We start from the raw sequence: 26378 nt of genomic DNA on the forward strand, positions 1-26378 counted from the left end.
TGGCACTTTACTGAGGTTTAGAGGATGAGCAGATCTTCACAGGGTGGTGAGGGGCAAAGGGTAGGGGATGGGTAGGAGAGAAGGGAGAGGAGGGTCCCCAGCCATGACAGAAGCCAATGTCACTGGAATCCAAAGGAGAGTGGGGGGAAACAGGGCCCAGGCTTGAGATCTCTACCTTTATTCTAAGCAAGGAGAAGATCTTAAGGAGGGCTCCCACCTGCTCAGATTTGTTTGAAAAGGATAACTTGAATTGCAATGTAGAGAATGGATAATATGGAGGATGGAGCGGGACAGGTGGGAGAAAAAAATAACCTTATCACCTCCTTAAAACGTAGGGTTGAGAATAAGGATTAAATTTTGAGTACTGGAAAGTTGAACATATTTATTAATATACTTATTCAAAAACTGAGAGAGAGGGTGGAGAAAACCGTCAGAAAGCACTTGTATAATTTGCTCTTTTCTGGATCATGGAATGATCTCCTTCTTTAATCTCCTGTGTATTTTGGACCCTATTTTCAGAATAGTTCCACACTATATAAAGAGCACTGGGCTAAGAGTTCAGAGACCTGAGTTTCTTCCTGGCTTCCTCTCCATCTCAGCTCCCCTGGGTACTTAGTTTTTTCATGATTGAATTTGAGGATCAAATGAGATGAAATGGGAAAAAGACAGCAAATGCAAGGGCTCAGAGCACAGTCTTCCTTTTCTGAAAGGCATTATTTAAGTCGTGCCTTTAAATAAAATACATATGATTTGATTGATGGATATTAAAGTATATATTGTTCTTCCGAAACCCTAACACGTAATTATAAGAACACAAGGATCTGTATTATACTCTTTATTCCACGCTCAAAATACATATTTGACATCAGATTAAAGAACCACATTTTCCAGGATAAGCAAAATTGTCTTCTATTTTCTGTTTTTCCTTCTCAGGAAGTCTTCTGCAGTTTCCTTGGAGGAGTCTCATCTTGCTGGAAGGAACTGCTACTGAAGGTAAGGATACACCTATCCTTTTCTTCTTCAGGAAAGTAAGCTGATAGCTTGGAGTGTCCAAGGCAGAGCTGATTTCAAATAACACATTGTTTTCCCCATAAATACATTTACTTGTAGAGAGTCTTCGGCCCTGATTTTTGGGTCAAGAATGAAGGCCATTATAATGTTCTGAAACTCTGCAGACATTATATATTATAGCAAGTTCAAAGGCAATTGCATGTCCAGGAAAACTGGCAGAGCATATTCTCAGTTCTTCCGTCTCCTGCGCATTCACTCCCTGCCTTGGGGAGATTTTTGAGTAACACTTTCACATTTACAAATTACAAGTGGCAAGGCAGCCTCATTTACACAGGATGACAGAGATTGTACAAAATCCATCATGTAACCAGCCTCTTATTCTCAGCTAGCAAAAATAATTGCTTTACTAACTTATTTTCACAACCACATGGGATCTCAGTCTATCCTTGTTTTAAGATAACAACCTGGACAGCACAGGGAAAATTCACTTAATTGCATTTAAAAGGAAACACTGCTTGAGTCCTTTATGGTTCTTCCCCAATCCTTCCGCACCAGCCTCTGCCTTTCCAAGTGATAATTAGGCATTAGAAGTTGGCTGTGTGATCTCAGCCAACTGCTTTTAAAGGGTGTCAGGATTTAAAGAAAGCCTTTGTGTGAAGCTTTTGAAAGAGCGCTAAGTCTTGCACATCTAGGGCCTCCTCATACCAGCCTGGGTTCCTGGTAGATGCCTTCAGAATGAACAAATGGCCAACTGCTTTGCTAAAGAAGCCTTTTTTAGTTTGAGCCTTCTTTCTGAATGGGCTACCCTGTAATGCTTCTAATTTCTTTTCTTTTATTTCTTTTTCCTTGAAATAGAGTCTCACTCTTTCGCCCAGGCTGGAATTCAGTGACACAATCATAGCTCACTGCAGCCTCAACCTCCTGGGATCATGAAATCCTCCTACTTCAGCCTCCTGAGTAGCTGAGACCACAGTGCACGCCACCATGCCCAGCTTATTTTTAATTTTTTTGTAGAAATAGGGTCTCCCTGTGTTGCCCAGGCTGATCTGGAACTCCTGGGTTCAGGTGATCCTCCCCCTCGACTTTCCAAAGTGTTGGAATTACAGGCATGAGCCACTGCACCTGGCTCCCTTAATTTCTTAATGTAACTATTATTCATTTGGAGGGAAGTTGTTCATAATGCTCTGAGAAGTATTTTAATTGGAATATAATGCTAATCATGAAACTTCTACTTTACCTGGCCAGAAAAAGTCCTCAGGGGACAAAGGAAGTGAGGGAGGTTTGGCTTCCACCCAAGTCACCCAGTGATATCCAGGGTTGGTTATGGTTTGACTGGCTTTGCCTCTCACCATTCTGTATATGCTCTTTTAAGATTGGGACTCTATTACAAAGTCAGGTCTTTCAGTTAAGGCCATATAATCGATGGGATCCCCCTACTTGAAGTCTTTCAGATGCTGTGAGTTGAGTCTCATAATTGCTGCCCATTCAATACTCGGGCAATGGGGATTTGGCAATAGAAAAAACACTGTGCAAACTCTGGAGGTGTCTTTAAATTATCGTATGTTACAGTCGGATAGGGCATTTTAACTTACGGAGCTCTTTGCCATTCATTATCTTATTTAATTCTCAAATTATGAACAAGGCAAAGTAAGAATTATTATCCTCACTTTCAAGATAAAGAACCAGACTCAGTTCCAGGGGCTTGCTTGGCATCACATAGTTGAAGCTAGACCCAAGGCTTTTATTTCCACAACAGCTGGTCCACTTTCCACCTTAACCCAGGGAGTCAGTAATGATGAAGATTTTCAGAGTAGCCTCAGAGGTTATCGAGCATCTCTGTAGACATGGCTACAGATGTACACTGTGTTCATACAGCAAATCTGAAAGGATGGGGTGAGACTGTGTTTTCTGAGTAAAGATCCCTTTGTAAACATTGCTGCTGGTGATTATACTATCCTCTTATCCATAGACCTGTAATTGCTTTTGGTTTTGTAAACACTTTATGGTGCCCTCCTTCACCAATTATGCTTCAACCAACACCCCAGCCACAATTTTATTCCCCTCTACCCAAAGCTGGGGTTGGGGCATCAGAAGTGGGAGTGAAGCATGGAGTGCTGGAATAAAAAAGGTGAGATCATTAGGATCACAATATGCGTCTTCGCTAAGGGGACTCCAAACTGGAGTCAATGAATGATATACTCCAGGTGGGGGATACGGCAAACAAGAATGCACGCTCCTTCTAAAATTGGCATCCAGTAATCAGTTCCAACTGATGCTGCCATGATTCTAATCAGGCCCAAAATTGACAGGTCTTGAGATATTTTTCCAAGAGAATCTGGAAATCCAGAATTTTGCATCACTTTTCCTGACTGGATCGTTAAATATTAAGAGCAAATACAAACATTTTAAAATCGCTGCAGACCAAAAAAAAAAAAAAAGCAAAACTTTGTGAGTCTCTTTTGCAACCTCTGCTCTTTATAACTGTGAGTAAACTGGGTATTTTTAGGAGAAATGCACCAGGACAGAGATGTGGATAGATGTAGCTTTATTTCCTGCAAGCTCCTGCATCTTTTCCATCTTTGTGAGAACAGAAAGACAGAAGGGATTAAACAGCTGGAACCAGCATACATACAGAGCTACCAAATTATCACTCTTAGTTGTGACAATTTGCGTATCTACTTTTCCTCCTTCTAAGAATAGTTCTCACCTCTCTCCTGTCTATTGCCTGGTGGATGAGACCTGTATGCCTTCCTGTGGGCATCCACAGATCGCACGCTGGGGCAAGGACAATATACAGACCTCTGCTCACTAGCTAACACCACACTCTCCCCTTTCGTCCAGGAAAGTGTATTGAAGTCTAAATAAGTGAGAATGCTAAAAATAACACAATGGCTTTTACTGACTTTATTTTTTTTATGTAAATTCATCACAATCATTGATATTTTATCTACCATTGATAATTACTTACTTGTGACACAACTCACAAATGTTGGGACAGCATGTTTAAGAAATATTTTTAAAAACAAAAATAAATTTGAAGATGCATTGCTAAGCTTCCCAGACAGACCAGCACTCTCTGCCTCTGGGATCATCAGCCAAGGCATGGTGGGCTGGGTTGACCCCCCCAGCTCATACAGTCATATTTAGAGTATCTGGGACAAGGGTCTTAGGAACTTCACCAGAGACATTTGGACCCTTAAGATAGGACAGGAGAAATAAAAGACCTTTTTCTCCAAAGCAATCAGTGAGTTAGAGTCCAAACATTTTCATCTAACTGGCAACAGGGAACCCCACTTGGACTGGTGCTTGGATGATGCTAAGTCAAGTCCTGCTCAGCAGCAAAAACCAAGAAGGAGCCCACGTAATCCACAATCTTTCCTCCGTGAATTGATCCAGAAGATGCAGAAACTGAACCCCAGTGCTTTCCCTGTTACCTCCTCATTTAGGATGATCTGTTTCTTTTCCATTGCATTAGAAAATAAAAATTCAAAACACAGAATAGAAACCATACTCAGAAAGAAGACAGAGACAAAGAGGTGACTGGCAATTTGATGGCATACATCTCCTTGGGAGAAGGTGTCTGAATCTTAAAGTCAGACGATGACAAAAACGAGAGCAGAAACAAGTCTATTTTTTCTCTAGGTCACCATAGGGAACGAATCTAACCTATTTACAAGTGGTCTCAGGGGAACTATCTTTAAATAGCTATCTTGTCACCATCCTTTTCATCATCTTCCACGATTGCTTTGGGTCTCTCGTCCCTGAGCAATGTCACACCTGCAAAACAAAGCACAGACCTGCAATTAAGTGTCTCTAATTAAAACATTAGGCAACCTTGCTGATAGACACAGTACAAAGGAGCATGGCAACCCAGAAACCTTAGTGTCTACAAGGCTAGCTGCTAAAAGTGCCAACCCAGAGAGGGAGCTGGGTGGCTTTATCTGGCCTTCCCAGAGGTGCTCAATGAGGACACTATTCTGGTTACAAAGGGATGCACCACCTGGAAGTCAGAGGCAGCCTTCATCTTCTTCTCTAAGTTCTGCTCCTAAGCTTGCAGCATGGAGGGATGGAAAGTAACCAATTGCTTTGCACTCACAGTTCTATCACTCACTTAATCTGTGTCGGGCCAGAAAACACATTCACATCTAAGTCTTCTCAATATAAAATGAGGACAGTAACAATTATTATAAAGGATTATTGTGACAATTAAATAAGATATATGTCACAATATCTTATTGTGCAACTAAACAATAACTTATAGAGCAACTAAATGTCGGCTTTTCCTTTCCCTTTAATATTTGCTCGTTTATTTACCTTTCGAAAAGAACTGGTAATCCTCAAGAAGTCAAACTTAAAAGCATTTTACATCCAGGGAAATACTGAGCTCAGGCTCTGGACATGCCATTTCCAAATGTCAGTACTGTACCAGGAGGTGATGACGTTCACATGGTTTGGAGCAAAATGAGAAAATAAGGAAAGTGTACTGAGCTTTTCATATGGCTGTATGCCTACACTTTTAAAAGCTGTTCTTTATTTTGAGATTATTTTTTCTTCTTTTGGGGATTAAAATATCCTTTGTTTTATGAAATTTTAGAGATGTTAGAAGGTTTTTAAAATGCAGCCTTATAAAGCAAAATAAAAAGTTGCTGTTCCTATGTTGGGCTCCACAGTATTTTGTTTAAAAAATGTACTGGGCCAGGCATGGTGGCTCATGCCTATAATCCCAGCACTTTGAGAGGCCGAGGTGGGTGGATCACCTGAGGTCAGGGGTTAGACAGCAGCCTGGTCAACATGGTGAAACCCCATCTCTAGGAAAAACACAAAAATTAGCCAGGCATGGTGGCGGGCGCCTGTAATCCCAGCTACCCATGAGGCTGAGGCAGAAGAATCCCTTGAACCCAGAGACAGAGATTGCAGTGTGCCAAGATTATACCACTGTACTCTAGCCTGGGCAACAGGGCAAGACTCTGTCTCAAAAAAAAAAAAAAAAGAAAAAAAAATTACTGGTCTCTGAAATTCAGAAGTCTGAGCACAATTTTCTGGACTGATCACCCCAGAAAGGACCAGCCAATAAGGGTCACATGGTTCTGCTCATCCTGTGAAGCATAAAGTAAGGTCATTTAATGAAAGGTCAAAAAGCTGTGATGGAAGGCCAGTCCTCCATGGTCCCCATCATCCTACTCCAGCCAGCTTCCCCACCACTGCCTCACACTGCCTCCTTCCTTCTTTTCATAATGAGAGGCCTTCCAGTTCATGAAGCATTTTATAAAGATCTACACTTGAGAAAGAGAAGCTGTGCACCACAAGAGGCCTTTCTACCACACTGGACTCCATTCAACAGCAGCAAATTAATGAAAACTATGTGTTGATCTTAATGACTATTCATTTGTTTCAGTTCCTAGTTTGTTCACATGAGTTCTTTACCAATTAGCTGGTATTTATTGGAGGAGAAAAACAATTTCAAGAGTCTGGCTGAAACCACAGCTTTTGCATAAATCACTTATGAAACACAGTGGGAGATATTTCTCGTACACCAGCTGCAGAGAGATTTGGATTTCTGTTTGGAATTAAGGCTAGCATGGCAGGAGGACATAGAGTTAGCTATGCCGAGCCCCAAATTTTTCCATCCTTCCTTCTTTGATATCTCTTCACATTAAGCCAAAATCGAGTTGATTCATAGTGGGCAAGAGCCTTTAAGTTCCCAAATGCAGATCAACTTTCTGGTTACTTTTGGTACCCTGGAAACTTAATCATACGAGAATCTGCTCCTCGCTGACTCCCCCAAAAGTTCCTGCTATTTCAGGAATAAGAAAAGCCTGTTAAATCATCACAGCCAGCCCTTCCCAGAGTAGGCTGGGCTGTCCACAGGAACACAGGAGATAATTTCAAGTAGAGGGTGAACCAGCATTTTATATTAATATAGCTAAGAATTAATTTTAATGTCTTATAATGAAAAAATATATGGTAGCTCATAGAAATCTTGATTTCTTGGATATCATTGCTTAGGATGAGCCTTAAATCAGGAGTATCTACATGTCACCACTGCGTTCTTGTTCTTGATGCTTTGGTGACATGAAGATGGACTGGGTTTGGGAAGCACTGGTCTGGTTTAACCTCCTTCTGACCCTCATGCTTTCAGGGGAAGCAGAGGTGCACCATTAAAGGAATATGCAGATCCTGAAACCAGAAAGCTTTGCCTTTGGTGATCATTAAGCCTTGAGCACTCACTTAACCTATCTGAGCCTCAGTTTATTCACCCATAAAATTGGAGAACAAGTAATTTGTATATTCCACAATGTGTGATGTCCCCAGATAGACTTAGGCCCACATTGTGGCTGCAGTCACATCATACATGAACCTCTGTTACAGCATATTTCACATTGTAGGAATCACTGGACAATACATCCTTCTCCCCTATTGAACCATGAGATTCTCTAAGGATATGCTAACATCTGGCACAAGACTTAAAATACAGTAGGGATTTAGCAAATGTCATTTCCTTCCCTTCATCCTCTCTCTATACAGAAGAGTTTAGGGAACTTGGCTGCTTGTAAGAGCTTAGTGGGTTTTAAGACCAAGGCTGCCAGTCCGAAGTCTCCAAGGGCCAATCAGCTTTGCAGCAAGCTATTTTAGAGCACAATCCCACCCAGAGCACCAGCTAAAATAGTTCATGCACATTACATTATGGTCTCAGGGAGCCAGGGCTAGGACACCACCTCCTCTGATAAGTCACGCTAGACAGAATGTTCTATTCCCAGCAAGACAGAAGACGTATCACTTTCAATGGACATCCTGGTCCCTTTCTCATGTAGAAGTGCAGGATTTTGATCTTCGATGTCCCAAACTGCCCAAATGTCCACAGCTCATGGACAATTTTCTAGGAGGATTCTCTTCAATGCTTCCAGCCTCATTATGCCTTTTTCATGGTTCCATTTGCGACAAACCTCTAATAACACTTCTTTCGCTCTGAAGCAGGCCTTGGTTACCCAGATCTGACTAGTCAGAACCAATGCTCTCTGCCATGCAGTCACTGAGATGAGGGCCCCTGGCAACCATAGGCCAAGCTGGGAGCAAGCCTGAGTCTGGCAGAGAAGCTTGAGATGACCCCTTTGAAGGGCTGTGCTCGCAGTTGGAACCTGTCAAGTAAGCTCATTAACTAAGGGGAGTGAAGGTAGTTAGCAAGAGATTTAGAAGAGAGACTGGATCCTTGTCCAGTTTTCACTTGCCAAGGGCTAATGAGAGATGTCTCCAGAGTGTATTTGTCTGTGAGTTTCTCTCAACACCCTTATTAGAACCAATGTGAGTCCTTCTGAACATCTGCCGAAGGCTCTATCCTTATCAGCTTAACTACCATTTCGATTACTGCCAAATCTTTAGCTACTAAAAGGCGCTTCAAAAATAAAGTACTTCAGCTAATATGCTAATGAAATATAGAATCACACAATATCTGTAATTGCACTTACTTATGATATTCAAGGAATTCAAGGAATTCCATAATGTGTACAGAGGCTATGGCTATACAGCCTCTCCCCGTCCCCACCCCCAACTCTTGTTTACTCTGTGTTGTTTGATAAACATTTTTGATTCAATAGAGAAGCTACTCTCTTAGGATGTAGATATTGGGATGTAGGCAGCTCTCATGTCAGGTAAATGAGCTCAACCCATTAGGAAGTTCCTTGAATCAGCAGGTTTATACAGAGAAGTAAGATGCTGTGGCTTAGACAATTCTCACCTTCAGAAATGGTTTGATTTATCTCACAGAATATAAGATTTAATAGAGAATGGAAGGAACTAACATTTGTTGAGAGTTTTTGATAGCCAAGAACTCTGCCAAGTGGTTTATATACTTTATTTAATTATGTTAACAATGCTGGGAGACATATTTATGGTCCCCTTTTAGATTTATGGGCAAAATGAAGAAAGTTTTACAGTTTATGTTAATTGTCCAGGGTCACAAAGCTAGTATGGAGCAGAACCAGGGATGAAACCTAGACCTTTGTGAATCCAAAGCCCATGTTCAATTTTGTATACTAGGATGACTCCCTGCCCGTAAATATTTTTGTTTCTCTACCAAGTCTTCTCCTAGAAGGTCTTCAATAAAAACAGATACAAGCATGAACAGAAAATAATCAGTCTCCATTAGGTATTGCAAAATTGTGATTGCCAAATAAAATATCAAACCAGCATATATGTAGTGAGTATTGCTATGTAGAAGTGATTGGACTAGATATGAAGATCAATACCAGAAACATAAGGCAGTCACAGCCAGTCCTCATGAATTCATCATGCAAGTTGTTGATGTAAGTCAATTTAAGCAGCAGCGACAATACAGGCAACAAGAAGAATAAAGACAATACTAAACGAGATGACAAAGTTTTGTGTATTTGCATGCCGTGACTAATACAGAGTTAGTTAAGAATAGAAAACAGTCATTTTGGACCTGAAGGAGTCTGATAGCAGAGGCTTTGAGCTGGATAACTATTGAAGGTAGTTGGGACCTGGACAGAGGCAGAGCCTGAGGGAAAACATGTGATGGATTAGAGGATTCACCTAGGTAGGAATGCACTTAACCTATGAGAAACACAGATGAGGGAGGTTCAGAGCTTCCCCTGGTCCTTGGGCCATTTCTCCATTACTCATGCTCTGTACCACCCTGCCTAGCTCTGCTCCTTCCTAGCAAGTCTGAAAACATGTGACCCTGCCTATGCTTCTATTTTCTTCTCATCTTGTTTGGAAACAACAATCTATTGGTAGAGACAAAAAAAAAAAAAAAAAAAAAAAAATGTTGATTTAAGCCATATCACAATTCTAAGGCAGAATTTCCCATATCGTAGCATAACCTATAGAATGACTAGACTAGTAAAACTAATAGGTAGTACCAAAACAAGTTCTATGAAAAATAGATCAGATCTGGGTTATACAAAGTCAAAGTGATTCCTTTTGCAGGACTTCTAAAAAATTTTATTACAGGCATACCTCAGAGATGTTGCAGGTTCTTCCAGATCACTGCAATAAAGCAAATATCACAATAAAGAGAGCCATACAAATTTTTTGGTTTCCCAGTGCACATAAAAGTTAGGCTTACACTATACTGTAGCCTACTAACTGTGAAATAGCATTACGTCTTTAAAAATAATGAGCGTAGCTTAATTTAAAAATACTTTTTGCTAAAAAATGCTAATGATTATCTGAGTCTTCACCTGAGTCTTAGAGAGGCTTGCCTCAATGTTGACCGCTGCTGACTGATCAGAGAGGTGGTTGCTGAAGGTTAGGTGGCTGTGGCAATCTCTTAAGATGACAGTGAAGTTTTCTGCATTGATGGACTCTTCCTTTCAAAGTAGATTCTGCTCTAGTATGTGATGCTGCTTGAGAGCATTTTACTCACAGCAGAACTTTTTTCAAAATCGAGTCAATCCTTTCAAACCCTGCTGCTACTTTATAAACTAAGTTTATATAATATTCTAAACCCTTCGTTGTCATTTCAACAATGTTCATAGCATCTTCACCAGTAGTAGATTTCATCTCAAGAAACCACTTTCTTTGCTCATCTCTCAGAAGCAACTCCTCATCCATTCGAGTTTTATCATTAGATTGCAGCAATTCAGTCATATCTTCAGGCCCCACTTCTAATGCTAATTCTCTTGCTATTTCTTTTGCAGTTACTTCCTCCACTGAAGTCTTGAACCTCTCAAACTCATTCATAAAGGTTGAAATCAACTTCTTTCAAATTTCTGATAATTTTGATATTTTGACCTCCTCCCTTGAGTCACAAATGTTCTTAATGGCATCTAGAATACCAAATTGTTTCCAGAAGGTTTTCAATTTACTTTGTCCAGATCCATCAGAAGGATCACTATCTATAGCAGCTCTACATTTGCAAAACATGTGTTTCTTAAATAACAAGACTTGCAAGTTGAAGTAACTCCTCGATCCAAGGGCTCCAGTATAGATGCTACATTAGCAGGCATGAAAACAACATTAATCTCCTTGTGTGCCTCCATCAGAGCTCTTGGGTGATGACGTACATTGTTAATGAGCAGTAATAATTTGAAAGGGGTCTTTTTTTGGAGCAGTAGGTCTCAACAGTAGGCTTAAATTATTCAGTAAATTATGCTGTAAACATGTATGCCTTTATCCAGGCTTTGTAGTTCCATTTACAGAACACAGGCAGACTCAATTTAACATAATTCATAAGGGCCCTAGGATTTTCAGAATAGTAAATGAGCATTGGCTGCAACTTAAAGTCACCAGGGCATTATCCCCTAACAAGAGAGTTGGCCTGTCCTTTGAAGCTTTGAAGCCAGGCATTGACATCTCCTTTCCAGCTAAGAATGGCCTAGATGGCATCTTGTTCCAATAGAAGGCTATTTCATCTACATTAAGAAACTATTGTTTAGTGTAGCCACTCTCACCAATTATCTTAGCTAGATTTTCTGTATCACTTCCTGCAGTTTCTACATCAGCATTTGTTGCTTCACTTTGCACTTTTATGGGAGATGGCTACTTCCCTTAAATATCGAATCAAATTCTGCTACTTTCCAACTTTTCTTCTCTGTTAGCTTCCTCCCCTCTCTCAACCTTCATATAATTAAAGAGAGTTAGGACCTTGTTCTGGATTAGGCTTTGGCTTAAGGAAGGGTTGTGGCTGGTGTGATCTATCCAGACCACTGAAACTTTCCCCATATCAGCAATAAGGATGTTTCACTTTCTTATCGTTCCTGTGTTCACTGGAGTAGAACTTTTAATTTCCTTCAAGAACTTTTCCTTTGCATTTACAACTTGGCTCTTGGCTAACTGGTTGGTACAGGAGACCTAATTTTCAGCCTGCCTTGGCTTTCAACACGTCTTTCTCACTAAGCTTAATCATTTCTAGCTTTTGATTTAAAGTGAGAGACGTGCAACTCTTCCTTTCAGTTGAACACTTAAGGGCCCCTGTAGGGTTATTGATTTGCCTTATTTCAATATCTTTGTGTCTCATGGAATAGGGAAGCCAGGGGAGAGGGACAGAGATGGGGGAATGGTTTGTCAGTGGAGCAGACAGAATACATACACCACTTATAGATTAAGTTCACAGTCTTATATAGGCAAGGTTTGTGGCACCCCAGAACAGTTACAATAGTAACATCAAGCATCACTGATCACAGATCACCTTAAAAGATATAATAATAATAATAATAATAATAATAATAAAATTCTAAACAGTGCAAGAATTACTAAAATGCAATACAGAGACATGAAGTTAACGTGTGCTATTGAAAAAATGGTGCTTGCTGCTGGAAAAATAGACCTGCTAGATGCAGGGTTACCACAAACATCCAATTTTGTTAAAAAAAAAAATCAAAATCTGAAAAGCACAAAAAAGTGAAGAAAAATGGAATGAGGTAGGCCTATATTTAATTAACACTGCAAACCTCTAGTATGGAAATATCACCCTGTAACAATTCCTTCTCCCCTTGGGAAACAGTCAGACTTAACAAACTGTGACTGTTGTGTATTATTCTTAAATCAGTTATTCCAAGATCTCTGGACCCCTTGACCCATATTAAAACTGCTCTGAAAGAAGACAGAATACTGCTAAAAAATCATCTGTGAAGGCCCTTTCACTGGGAAACCGTGCTGGCTTGCTCCCCTCTCTGTTAGAAAACAGGAACAGCTTTATCCTTCACGTCCCAGTGAGGTAAGAGAGCTGTGATGGGCCATCACAGTTGACTCAGTGTTGAATGAGGTAATGACTGATGCAGGATGTTACTGAGGGCCAACAGATCCTGCCCAGGGAAATAATGAAGGCGGACCTCACAACCTTTCCTCTTTCTGAGCGAGTCATCTTCTGGTGTCCAATTTGCCTGACTGTGAGTTTTAGAGAAACCTCTTTTTCCTGCTTTAGCACCAAATATTTAATTATCTCTCCCACCTAGAATATAAACACCATGAGAGCAAGGACTTTATCTTTGGGGTTTGTTTTCCAGTGTATGCCCAGTACTTCAGCTATGCCTGGCACACAGTAGACACTCAATAAACATTGACTGAGCAAAAGCCAAAGACATCACTGCCTTAGGACTCTTGGATTTATCTTTCCTGTCTCAAATACTCTGCTCAGTTACCCCCACGGCACACCCACGTTTTCCTGAGGTCTCTGCTTAAATATCCCTTCCTCAGAAAAGGTTTCTCTGTGCACCTTGGAAATCTAAAGAAGCAATTTCTATCTCCCATTCTTCATCTAACTAACTTTATTTTCTTCACAGCATTTATTCCTAGAAGACTTTCTATTACGTATTTATCTATATGGTTATTGACTTTCTTCCAGTACCACTGCCTAGAGCAGAGCCCAGGACATGACAAGTACTCAGTAAATATTTGTTAAAAGAAAGAAGACAGTTTGAAAATTAGACTTCTGCATGTCCTAAACTCCTTGTACTTTTAGCACATGTGCATGATCTCAGAAGCTTGCATGTAGTCAGTGCTTAGAAAAGCTGGTACATAGAAATGTGTGTGTGTGAAAGAGATAGAGAGAGAGTTGTCCCTGGCATGACTAGGTGGGGTCATAAACCCACCATTCATCTTGGTATATAGGTAAGTGGTGAACACGAAGGGATGGATAGAGGTAAATGGATGTGGGAAGAGAAGAAGAGGTGGAGGAACAAGGACAGAAGTGCAGAGAACACAAATCCCATTGAGCATAGAACCAGAGCCTCTAATGTAGCTGGGGATCTCAAGCCCCTGACTGTTTTTGTCGTGATGTCTTCTTCTGAGCTGTTTTTTCAATTTTTTTCTTTATTAAATGAAACAGTGGGGAAATACAGTTTTATAACAACAGCCAAATTTTATCTTCTCCCCGGAGTGTTTCTTCTATTCCTATAATGCTAAAATTCCAAACTACAGTGCAGACCAGTGAAAAACTGCCCGAAGGTGAGATAGACCTGGGTTTGAGCCCCAATTCTGCCACATTTTAGTGTTTGATCTTGATCATAATTTTATCTCTTCATTTATCCATCTAGTCATCTCATCTTTGATCCAACCAATTAGCCAATTAGTCATCTATCAATTTTATCCACATAAGACTTTAAAGCAGATGAGTAAGTTAATTAAATTCTCTCAGTTTCTTAATCTGTAAAACGAGATAATAGCCTCTCTATTACATTAGTTAATTTATAAAAATCCATGAGACATGACAAACTGAGTGCCTAACATTTAGTAGAAACTCAATAAACATTAGCATATTTTCCCCTCTGTCACTCCCCCAACACAACCATCTGTATAAAATGCACACATTCACACAGAGTCATACTCTAGTCATGAATGTACATGTCTTATTCCCCAACTTGCACTTGTCAAGGACAAGGACTATATCTCACAGAGCAGCTCCTTTACAGACTGGGGCTGTACTCATAGTTCAGTATGATTTTTTTGTTTGTTTGTTTGATTTGACACATATTAAGATAGCTATCCATATTTCTGCATCTCTTTTTCTGTCTCTCATTTTGAGGATTTGGCCAATTAGTCCAAGTATCTCAGGAGAACCAGTCATAAGACCCAAAATCTGTGGAAGCCTTGGGAGGAGGGCATTCCAGCTCTTCTCAAGGACCCACTGACATTTCTATTCCGTTGGCTCAGTGAATTCAGCCAGCTCTGCTGAGGCATGAGTAATGCTCTGACCCTTTCCCATCCCCAGATCAGCCCCTGGGGAGCTACTAGTGGAGATAAACCTAAAAGGTAGCAGTGAGTGTGGCTTCTCCCCAGAGCACTTCAGCACAATGCAGCTTGCTGGGCCAGGACAATGGCCAGGCCTTGGGGACCTCCAGATGGTAAGGCTCTTGACCTGTCCCTGTCACCCCCTGCAAATGCCCTGCACCAGCTTTTTTACCTGCCGCAAAGGGGGACATGTGCAGGGCAGGTGTGTCTTTTCTCCTTGGCTTTTTCTGTTCCAGGTCAGTGTTATGAAGAGCAGGAATCATTTTGCCCTTTGGATGTCTCTCTTGAACATCATATCTTTTAATTAAATGTTCTGAAAACACACCTGCATGGTTAGGGGAACACAGAGAGAAACAGGGTCAAATACATATATCCTAATATATGAGGACTATGCATATTTATAGACATCTGGTGAAGACAGTCAATATAGCTTTCCAAACTTACTTTAATAAAGCAAGTCTTTTTAATAAGAAGCATTAGTATTTATTGAGGCTCCACTAGGAACGTTGTCCATACAAAAGGTTTCGCATGCTTGATTTTATTTTAGCCTCACAAAAACCCTGAGGAATTTAGTATTATGGCCACCATCCCATAGCTGAGGGAAGTGAGGCAAAGAAATGTGCCCAGGGTATTACAGCTCATAGGTGTCCGAGAGCAGTTGAGCCCAAGTTTTTCTGCCTCCAAATCCCATTCTCTTCAGTCAGAGAGGTTCATTTGATGTACTGCAAACTGTGTCTGCACACTTATGCCCTGATACCTCCACCCTCCTGCTTTCTCACCTCTATGCTACAGTGAAATTTTTCTCCGTCATTGAGTAACTCTCTAAAAACAGCCTCTTGCATAAAATTTTCCACAATTCGCTACCCACACTGAGCCCCAATGGTCCTTTTTAAGAACTTCCTTATGATGTCACTTCTTACTGCATATTTCAGCTATTATGTGCTGTTGTTATTTCTTAGAAAACTGAAAGATCATTCCCAGAAAGATCTATGTTTCATTTGCTTTGCAACCCTCAAGGTGTGCTGTGAACAGAGATGACAGTAAATTAGTGACCAAGAGGGAGGGAGAAAAGAAAGCAAAGCAAGGCAAAACTTTTGAGAATAAGAGAATGTCATGCATCACATCCAAGGGTGTTACAGAGACATGTTAGCTGTTTGCCAGACTGCTTTGCTTTTCTCTTGAGCATTGAGCTGGACCCATTTCCCGACTTTCCTCATTGTCAGGTGAGGCCTAGTGACTGATGAAGGCCTGGTTCACGTAAATCTCCCTGCCAGTCCTCCACTCTGTCTACCTCCCATGCCTGCTGGACGTTGGTACTCATCGTGACTGTGGAAGCTCGTGGTGACTTTGCTCACCATGTGTTTATGATGTCAAAACACATCAGACTGGTTCCCTGAATGACTCTTTGGAGCAGAGCTTGCCTTCATACCCCATGATTTCACTATTGGTAGGTAAAAAAATAAACTTTTATTGTATTAAGCCCCTAATATTTTAGAATGTATCTGTTATAGCAGCTTGCTATATTGTAACTAACACAGAGATACAGAGGTGGCTAGTGCACAAATTACTTTAAAATACCTGAATGTTTAAGGAAAAATGTGTACGACCAATGCAACCTAGTTGCAAGTGGCTCTCCTTTAGAGCTGTGCAGATGACTTTGTCCATTACCTGGTATGAAAGGCGGGATGTGCAGCGCCGGTGTATCTTTCCTCCTTGGTTTTTTTTGGTCTGACTCAACATTCTGGGTGGCCTGTACATTTTTTCCCTTTCTAGGCTTCTTTTTGAGATCACAGTCCTTAATGAACTGGTCTGAAAGATCATCTAATTTTGACAGGATACAAAGAAATAAAGAATATAACATGACTAAGGATCCAGTCACAAACTGTTTGGTTCCTAATTATAATTGATGATGGTGCAGAGGTGATTTGGCCTGAAAAGGAAAAGTGTTTATTTATTATGGCCTATTCTACAAAGGACTTTATTAGCCTTGCATACATTCGTATAACAAAATCGAAAACTAGAATTCTGTAAAACTCCAGATTAAGGAAACTCAAATGGATGGATCACTGAGGCAAAGAAAACTTTAAAAATATGGTCCAGCAAGCCACACAGTGGGTTTGAGTTAACTTTCTGATGGGAGAATAGGCTCTCTCTGCTGAACGTGCCTCCATTCTTTTTGCTCAAGACTTCCTGTCTTTGGAGACCCCAAGGGCCAGTACGAAACCTAAATTTCCCTCGATCTTGGAAAGGTTCCCTCGGTCCTCAGTGAATTTCTCACTTGACTTCATCATTGTGCCAGCTCCATTCGCCTGGTGATCCAGGCCTCAGTTTTCATATTTGTCTTTTCACTGTTCCTGGCTTTGTAACCCTCCTATTTGCCCATCCTAACTCAAGATCCTACTGTCTTCTAACTCATTTCTTTACTTTTCTCAGTCCTCTGCATTACCCCACCAGAACTTTGAAGACTGGCTTTTACATCGAGTCCATCAGAAGTCGTTATGGGTGATGAATCCAATCTGATCATGCCCTGCCCATTCAAGTCTCTCCTCTGCTCCCTCTTACTCCTCTGTCCTTTGTGTTGCTCTGCTTTGGGCTTCGCTGTCGTTGTTTCAGCAATGGTTCACTGTTCCATAATGGTTTACCCCCTGCTCCAGACACAGCCTTTCTGGAGATTAAGGATTACAGTCTTTTTGTAATTTTACTCTTAATTGCCTCTCCCTCCATTAAACGGATGTTGAATGGTTAAGTGGGGTCAAGTTGATCTGAGTTCAAACATGGACTCTTGTCATTTTCTAGTTCTGAGAACTTGGACCTTCATTTCTAGAAACTTTAATGTTCTCTCAATATTTAGAGTGGGGATAATACTAATATTAAATCAGTGTGTGTATGTGTGTGTGTGTGTTTGCGCGTATGTGTGTGTGTTAAGAGACAGAGCTAAATTTGTTAATGTTTGTAAAGCATCTGATACATTTGATATATTTCAGATGTCCCAAAATATTCACTCTGGCCATTGCTCACCCTCTAACCTTCCTCTAAATTTAGGGGAAACCTTCCCATCTTCATAAATCTATCTGTACTAACTCCAGTCCTGAAGGTTCGTTCTCATTTTCTTAATATTCACAGCATTTTTGTTCAAGTAACATATTTAAAAGATGATCTAGTTATTATTTCTGCATGTCTTCTCTGACCTCTTTACTGACAGGTGCCTTATCTTCTAACACTTCAGCAGCAATTAATAAATATTTGTTGAATGAGTGCTCGAATGAATAAACTGGAATATATTTTGTATAAGGAAACATTCTGTTAGGATTCAAAGAAGCCACAAGACAGTGAAGCTTTTTGTCTTCTTTGGAAACTCTAACTATGGCCTGGATATAGTCTGGATAGATCTACAGATATGAATAAATATGGAGAAATTTTAAAAGAGTAATTGGATATTTTAGTTCCTTCCCTTCCCCTTCATTTCCTTCTCTTCCTTCTCTCTTTTTTATTTAAAAAGTATTCAGGTAAATTTCTCTCTTTCCTTCTCTCTTTCTTATTTAAAAATTATTTGGGTAAACTTCCTTAAAATGTTGAGGATTAAATGTGTTAAACTTTGGTGGGTCTAGATGCAACTCTGTTATTCATTCATTTATTACCCCTTTTCTGATTTTTCAATGCCTATGCTTTATCAGTTGTTAAATATGTACACCATCACTGAACATATGATTTCATTGAGTTCTCCTGCTAAGTCTACAAGGGTGTTATACTCTTTTCTCCATGTTGAAGATGAGGAAACTGAGGCTCAGAAAGCCAAGTAAAAAGCTGAGGGGTACACTGCGGGCAGGTTATAGTATCAAGATTAAACCCAGCCTCTTGGGACTATGTATCCTAATGCCCGGCGGCAAACACAATTTTAAAAGTTTATTGCCACATAGCACAGCTAATCTTTCCCCAATATTTTACATGCCGTAGTCATCTGTTGAATAAATGAATGCTGCTCTGAATGGATACTGCCCTGCTGTGGGTCTCTGGAGGTACAAACCTGTCATGGGCGACAATTCAACCCCAGGATGCTGCTCAGTGCACAGCCATTTGCTTTAATTTTGACTTTTACTTCAATTGCACTTTTCCCCATTTTTGGAGAAATCTTGAACATAAAATATCTTGATGGCAAACGGGGAGAGGGGAGAGGAGGGGGGAGTCATAACCAGGCGAGGCATAGACAAAGACTATGAATATGCAAAAGGCCCATCCATCAAAAGTCTGAGTGTCTCATTTTTAGAAATGGGTAGAGGCAGAAATGTTTCTGGTATTTTCATTACAAAGGTTATGCAAAAAGTCAGTTCTGGAAAGGAAACAGATTGACAATAAAGCAGAAAAAGGCTATTTAAAATTCTGTCTTGATAGGCAAAGAGAGATATTTGAAATATTTTATTGGCGCTGCACATGGGGTAAAAGTGTGTCAGGAAATACTGGAAACAAGCTATACTGACGCATTCCATTTATTGCCTCAAAAATGCTATGCCTGGTACTCTGTCAGACCCAGAAAAAGAGGACGATATTTCCTCTCTCTCTCTTTCTCTCTCTTTAATGAACTTCTCACTGGTGCTTCAGCTAATATTTACATGGCAGACTCCACAGACCTATGGCTATTTGCCTGCCCATCTGGTGTTGGCTGTCACCAGAAGGCACAGACTATCAGGTTTCAGGGGGGCCTCTCTCTGACTTGCCTGCAAACCTAATGGCTGAGACACCTCTGCTCTGACTTCCATCACTGACATTCACAATCAATCATTTGTTTACCTAAGTGACTGCAACGAGGGTCTAGCTTGTCCAGTCTGTCTTCTGAGAGTTCCAGTGGCTGCATTTGCTCAGTGGACATCATCAAATGAGGGTGGGTGGATATATTTCTTCTCCAGCACTAAGGAAGGATAAAAACAGTGAATAAATATGGCTCTGTTTATTCATTCATTCATTCATTCATTTACTAAGTAAATATATTTGTTGAGCACTTGCTATTGTGTTCCCAGTTCAATCCTGTTTCTTTATGTATGCTTCTTAAACTTCTCTATTAGAAACTCTAAACTTGGGACTTAAGCCAAAATAAAATGAACCCCCCCACCCTCACACTGACAGATTTATCGGTAATTGTCATGTATCAAATGTCCAATATTTGCCCTCTCTCAGAGACACTTTTAGAGTTTCAAAATGAGCAATTGTCAAGTCTGAATGAGAAGTGAGTTAGCTGAGAGTCACAGAAAATCATGGTTAAACCTTGCCTATGTTTTTTCTGTTGAGTTCTGCAAAGTAGGATTATGTCTACTTCACAGAAGAGGAGACAGAGGCTCAGAAAGTTTAATTAATTTAATCACATGTCTATTAAATAGCTAAGCCTATATCCAGGTCCAGTCCTGCTGACTTCCATTAGACACCCGAGTCTCTTAAAAATAAAATGAGTCCTTTGAACCCGAATTGAATAAGACTTCTGTTGTGGGGTTTTTGTTTTGTTTTGTTTTGTTTTGTTTTGTTTTATCATTACATTCTATAACTATTGTATAAAGTAAGGAGACTACCTCCCATCCACATTATGATGGTGGTAGAAACATGGTAGGAGAAAATCTGGGTTTTGGAAAGATCTTTATTTTCTCCCTCGGGATTCCAGACATGAGAACAAATCTGTCTCCCTCCCCACCCTCCATTTTTCCTGGAAAGTTCATTGAACTTTCCAGAGCGATCAGTTATAGCCATTGCCCAGGAGCAGTGGAAATCCAGAATGGATATGTGTCAGGCCTGAAAGAGAAATGCATTAGCTGAGATTTATAGAAAATCTTCATTAGAGCCTGGCTAGATTCTGTATCTTGAGTTCTTTTTAGATAATTTATTACTCTTGTCCTACCATAGCAAGAGAGGTGGGGGAGGAATGAATAAGATTAAAATCAACCGACCAATTCTTTTCTTTTGAGATTCCTTGACAACCAGCATGCAGATGAACACACAGCCAGTTGTGCTAATGTTTCAAGCTCATAAAATGGGTTCAACTCTGTTGTCTTTTGAGGAATAAACCGGTTTTCTCTGCAAAGGCGGAAGAGTCTCTTCCTTTATGTGCTGAGATCACTGGATAGCAGATGGAGCTATTAACTGATCACTTGAGCATGGCTTTTAGTGTCACTCTGTGCAGACTGATTGTACTGAGTGACTTCAGTAGAAATCAATTCAGACCATTGTTTTCAGTGTTTGTATAGAGATTGTCAACTCCCTGCGACCATCAGGAAGTACGCTGTTAGCTTGGATGGGCCATGGGAACATCACTCAGGATGAGTGCTGAGGTCTCAAGGCAGCATCAAATATGGTCTTACGCACATATTTAACCAATGTTCTTCCACTTCAGGCAAAGTCACGGGCCCAGTCATACACATTATGTTGAAAATTATCCCATAGAGGATCCGGTGAAAATATTCATTCCTCAGAAGAAGAAACTGAGGCTCAAAAATCTTGAAATGACCTACCATTAGCAAAACACTTAGGATCAGAGTCATCATTTGAAGCTAGGCACTTACTGTCTACTGCAGGTCCTATCTGGTATTAGTACCTTTCTCCTTCTCCCCAACCCTTGAAAGGTAAGGTGTTTTTTAACTTGGATCCTATGGCTGTTCTTATGTGCCTAATAGCAGATTATTTATTTTGAATCTGGACTCTTGAGTCAAATAGACCTAGGTTAAATCTCAGCTCTTAAACTGAAAAGCCATATGACTTTGATGAAGTTGCTAAATCTTAAAGATGTAGTGAGAGTAAATGGAGCCTAATGCAATAGCATCATTTTTGCCCCCTCTCCCCACAAGCTAAGGCTGCTACAATAAAATTTGCAAAAGCTAACATCTTTGTGGTGCCCACACAGTCTGGCACCCAGAAACATATGTCCCTCTCTGTCCCCCGAGCTTACCCTGAGTTTCCTCATCTGAAAAATAGAGATAATAATACCTACTGGGCGGAGTAACTGTGAAAATGAAATAGCATAGCTGCATGCTGAGCACATTGTAGGCACAATTCAACTGGCAGCTATTTTTATGTAGTGTTGTCTATCTACCATGCTAGATTTTTGGCTAAGGAAGACCTGTTGTATAATGAAAAGATTCTAAAAAGCAATTGAACTTTTCTTTCAGATGCTAAGCCATGGGAGGTCCAGCCCTCCTCTGAGCAAAGCAGCTATGGCAGCACCAGACTAGAAAAAGAAAGCCTGCCTCTGGCCAATGAATTAAATAATCAAACATGTCAGAGGCCCCTGGACAAGGCGAGGGAAACTAGTGATTCATCACAAAACTGACACATGCTTCCTCCACAGCATAGCTCATCTTGTCTATGGGAGAAACAACACTATTTTAAATCAGTGTGATTTAAAGAATGATGGTGGTGAACCAGCAAGACTGTTTGCTAAGGGGCTGAGAGACAATTTCCAGATCTGGGATTTTACATTACAAAAATATCCCATGCTGGGCAGGGATATGTTTTGCTCATGGGATTAGAAGATACTTTTATCATGAATGATGTCATTACGGACTTCTTGGAAGAAAATTTTCGCACAAAGAAAAGAACAAGTAGGTAGACAGGAAAGACATTTGGAGTTTAGTATTGGCTTATTGATAATTGTCATAGTCTGTTAGTATAATGGCCCCATCTCCCAACTCACTCTCCATTTCCATCCTCAGTGAGAAGAGGTGCTCTTTATGAGTGAGCTGTTGTAAGACATGAGCCGGTCTAATTCTTGACATAGGAAATGGAATATTTCCATTTCCTATTCCTGACTCTGCCCACGCCTTTCTCTCTTTAATTCAGTCTCTACCCCAAGCAGGTGTCATAAAGGGATGCTGTACCTGTTGGGCTGCCCAGGGAAGGTTTCATCATCTTGCTGTAATTTGGGAACTTTCTAAGCCAACAGCTCTTTCTTTCATGCCTAAATAGTTGGTCCTCTGGGTCTTCAGATTTCAACCAAAAGGCTAGGGCCTCCAGAGAGGCTTGTTGTCTAATACTTCACATATGGGGGTGTTTCATAAACTGTGTCTACTACAAAGACTTGTGACTTTTTAGCATCCTCGTGCCACTTATTGGTTCAGTGTAGGCTCTGAATTCTAACACTCACACAGAGACGTGGATCGCCACTGTCATTGCAGTATCAGCCGCCCACCCTTATGACAAGCCTGGAGCCAAATGTGCTGTGGAAATCAGCACTCTTTAAATTATATAACAGCTCTAAAGGTGTCTCCAGGAGCACCAGCAATCACATCCATTATTTCTGCAGCAAAACTATGAATATTCACACTAAGCGACATAAAAGACAAACCACAAAAAATTCACATTCTTTCAGGTCAGGCTTTGCTACCAAATGAGTTTGTGTTGAACTTAACAACAAACCTTTTGGTTTTCAAAATGTTTCAGATTTCTTAATTAGAGAATGAAAGATTATTGATCTGAATTATTCTGGTGGTGGTTGCTTGACAGAATGTAGGTAGTCAGTGTAGCATGCAAGATACCAAGAGATATGATTTCAGGATTTGAGAAAGGATTTCAGGACTTCAGATTTTAAACTCTTGTGACTTGCTCTTACTAATCCTTACCTTCCTTTTCACAAGGGACAAAACCTTTCTTTTCACAGAGAGACACTTGTAAATGCAAATACCACTAAGAGCAGCAATATGTAAATTGCTGTCACAATACACAGGGATTGTTAATGACAAAGGTCACCTTCTCTTTTGAGAACAGGACCTGAAAGGGGGAAGAAACTGGGTGCTAGAAAAGGGACCCCACTATATTGCAGAAAGGCAGGCACACCAGCAGAGCTGAAACACATTAGTTGGTTCGGTGTGTGGTCAAAAGCTGGTCTGGACATTTTGTCTTTTCTCTTATCATTGAGCAATTTTCTCAGTTGGATGTGAGAATATGTGTTTTAACTTATGGGAAGAAATTTCCTCTCACCTGTAAGATTGGATGCTGTGAGTCAATATAAAGTAGAAGCCAAGGTTTGGCTGCTTGTACCACTCTCTAGCTGGGTGAACTTGGGACAGTTACCTGTTCTCTCAAAAATTTAGTTTTCAAATCTGTTAAATGGGAAAGATAGCGGCTCTTCTCCAGGGTTGTTGAGAGTATTAACCATAGAATGTGCATGCACGGAGCCCCAAGCCCAGGTCCTGCACATACATTTTCCTGAGTGTAAGGGGCCTTCTTAGATCTTTCAGTCCTCCGTTTGTGATTATATGTCTATCTAAATTGATCCACCAGAATTATCTCCTTAACCCATCTCTGGCCTTCTCTGAAGCTGGCAATGAGATGAGAATAGTTCAAGACAAAAACCAACCGCAGAATACCCATTTCTAAGTCTTGGGAACATAATAAAACTGATTCTCAGAAGCAAGTTGACACTTAGCTTACCCTACGATATTCTAAAGATTACTTGCCCCAAAGTAATCAGGTCTTGATTCACTTGATGGAATTAAAAGGTAGAAGGTTGTATCCAGCCTATGTGGTGTCTCGTTAATGCACCCTCTGGCTATGTAAAATACATTTTCATTGTCAAACCTCTTTTTAACCAGAGGATTGAATTCAGGTCAAAAAGTACCATCTTTTAAAATCAGATTTGTTCATTTAGGAAACCTAAATTGGCAGTATTCCTGGAGGAGAGTCTGACTTAAAGTAGGGCATGGAGATGTGCTTTGAGACGCATACTTTCTGTACTTTCCCCAGCCTTGGAAGATAAACCTCTCTATCCTGTGTGAATATGCAGATACACCAACTTCATCTTGAAACTTTGCAAATGAGTTTGTGAGGACTCAGGCTTTTACAAAACACAGTTCCCTCCCTTGGAAGAATGACTTGAAAGTGGTAACTTTTTCTGCTCTCCACTCAACCCCAGCTTAGCCTTGCTCCCTGAAGCACAACCCCATGCCACCAGCTACAGCCTTCTTTGTCCCAGTAACTTACTGGAAACTTGCTTTTCTCACCACAAAAGTTCTTGGAGTAAAAATCTGAAGCACTTACCAATCAGTGCAGATGCAGGGAAGAGAAGGCGAGAGACAGGGAGGGCGTGTGTGCTCACCGAAGCTGGGCCTGGCTCCTCTGCGGCAGTGGCTGCTGCTGGCCGGCTCCAGCTCCTCTTATCTAGGGACCAGCTGCTGCTGTTGCCATGGGGATGCTCTGTTTCACAGGCGCCAGGGCAAGGGGGATGGAGAAGGAAAGAGGACTAACATCTCCATCGCTGCTCTCCACAGCAATAATTGTACGTTACAAAAGTACAATATAGAGTCGTGCTTTGAGTTTCCAGTGTGCACACCAGAGAAATTCAGACAAACCAGCTACATCATTAAATTCCCATGCAATAGATTTTTTGGCCTGATTTTGTAAATATGGAAACTGAGGCACAAAGAAGTTAAGTGATGTGCCAAAGAGAGATCACAGCTAATTTTGACTCTCAAACCTGTTTGAGTTTAAATCCAGAGTACTTTCAATAACCACTGCTCCTTCTCAAAGTACTATCATGAGGAGGAAGAGAAGGGTAGCTACTGCCAACATTTATTTAAGGCTACCAACATGCCAGACACTCTTCTAGAGACTTCACACATATCGACTTACTTAACCCTCATGCTAGCCTTGTGAAATGATTTACTGTCATCATCCCATTTTATTGATGAGGAAGCTGGGGCTCAGAGTTACCAAATCATATGCCCGAGGTCTCCCCACAAGGTGAAGCTAGGGTTTGAATGGGGTAATGAAATGCTAGGGTCCATGCTCATAATCACTTTGCAATACCTCTCACCAAAGAGAGCATCTGAAACAGCACATAGCAAAGAAAGCAGCCCCCAACTTTATAGGTTATGGTGTGCAGGTCAGAAAAACTTTCCTCCTTCAAAGGAACAAAGCCAAGTGTGCCAATATTAGGAATACATAGGCACTCATGAGTAGATGTTTAAGCAAGATGGGGGAGAGGGGTGACATGCTGTCTTCTGGAGAGGAAGGGTCTATGTTTTGGGTCTGCTCATTGAAAGAGAGCCCACCCGGGTTTGGAGGAGCAGCAGTTTGGACTCCAAAGCAGGAAGGTCAGTCTGGGAGATCAGGTAGGTATCAGGACCCACTGGAAGGACTCCAGACCCCCTGATGGCAGCCAGTGGACCACCCAATGATGCCCAAGAAATATGTTCTCACAGAAGATACATGAGCACCATCCACAGATCTACACTTTTTCCAGCCTTTCCCGAGGCTCCCTGCAGTGCAGGTCCCTGGCAATTCCTTGTTGGTTTCAACTGCCTGCTTGCTACTGGCAATGTGTTTTGGTTGGTGCCTCCCTCCCACTTGCCAGAATCCCAAATAACAGGGCTAGAACCATAGTAAACTCACCAAGAGGTTGACTCCTAGGGTTAGAATTTTGCCGTGGTAACAGATAAGTAGAGAATGGACTTCTTTGCCTGTTCCATTTTGTCGTGATCCTTCTTGGGACCTCCTGGAAAGAGATGAGGGCTGCTGAAAGGTGATGCTCTTGGCTAGGAAGGGAAGGCCCTAGATATTGAGAGACAGTGCCTAGAAGCAGATCTGTGTTCCAAACTGCCTGCTTTATCTTCTTCATTTTTTAAATTTTATTTTATTTTAAGTTCTGGGATACATGTGCAGGACGTGCAGGTTTGTTACATAGGTAAACGTGTGCCATGGTGGTTTGC

At 40.9% G+C, this 26378-nt stretch overlaps 1 protein-coding gene across 2 annotated transcripts; it reads right to left on the reverse strand.

The window, feature by feature from the left end:
- Positions 1 to 3539: 3539 nt before the first annotated feature.
- On the reverse strand, positions 3540 to 25298 carry PPP1R17 (protein phosphatase 1, regulatory subunit 17). Of its 2 annotated transcripts, XM_011972184.1 has the most exons (5): positions 24709 to 25298; positions 19486 to 19603; positions 16369 to 16521; positions 14873 to 15025; positions 3540 to 4788 (listed from the first exon to the last, which is right to left on the reverse strand). In XM_011972184.1, exons 2-5 carry the CDS (start codon positions 19565 to 19567, stop codon positions 4709 to 4711), a joined length of 468 nt encoding a protein of 155 aa, XP_011827574.1. In that variant the 5' UTR covers positions 19568 to 19603; positions 24709 to 25298; the 3' UTR covers positions 3540 to 4708. The 2 variants fall into 2 exon arrangements, with proteins under 2 accessions (XP_011827574.1, XP_011827575.1); XM_011972185.1 differs by lacking the exon at positions 16369 to 16521 and having other exon boundaries at positions 24709 to 24998.
- Between the last annotated feature and the right edge of the window lie 1080 nt (positions 25299 to 26378).

The sequence above is a fragment of the Mandrillus leucophaeus genome, unplaced genomic scaffold (genome assembly GCF_000951045.1).
Source record: "Mandrillus leucophaeus isolate KB7577 unplaced genomic scaffold, Mleu.le_1.0 Scaffold128, whole genome shotgun sequence".
NCBI classification, from domain to species: Eukaryota; Metazoa; Chordata; class Mammalia; order Primates; family Cercopithecidae; genus Mandrillus; species Mandrillus leucophaeus.

Bases quoted from the DNA above. Each gene is read 5' to 3' on its own strand.
- PPP1R17 (XM_011972184.1), bottom strand. From the start codon at position 19,567: ATGATGTCCACTGAGCAAATGCAGCCACTGGAACTCTCAGAAGACAGA. The intron at 16,522-19,485 runs GTAAACAAATGA...TGTCAAAATTAG, and splicing joins CCCTCGTTGCAGTCACTTAG to ATGATCTTTCAGACCAGTTC. The intron at 4,789-14,872 runs GTAAAAAAGCTG...TTTGTTTTGCAG, and splicing joins CATGTCCCCCTTTGCGGCAG to GTGTGACATTGCTCAGGGAC.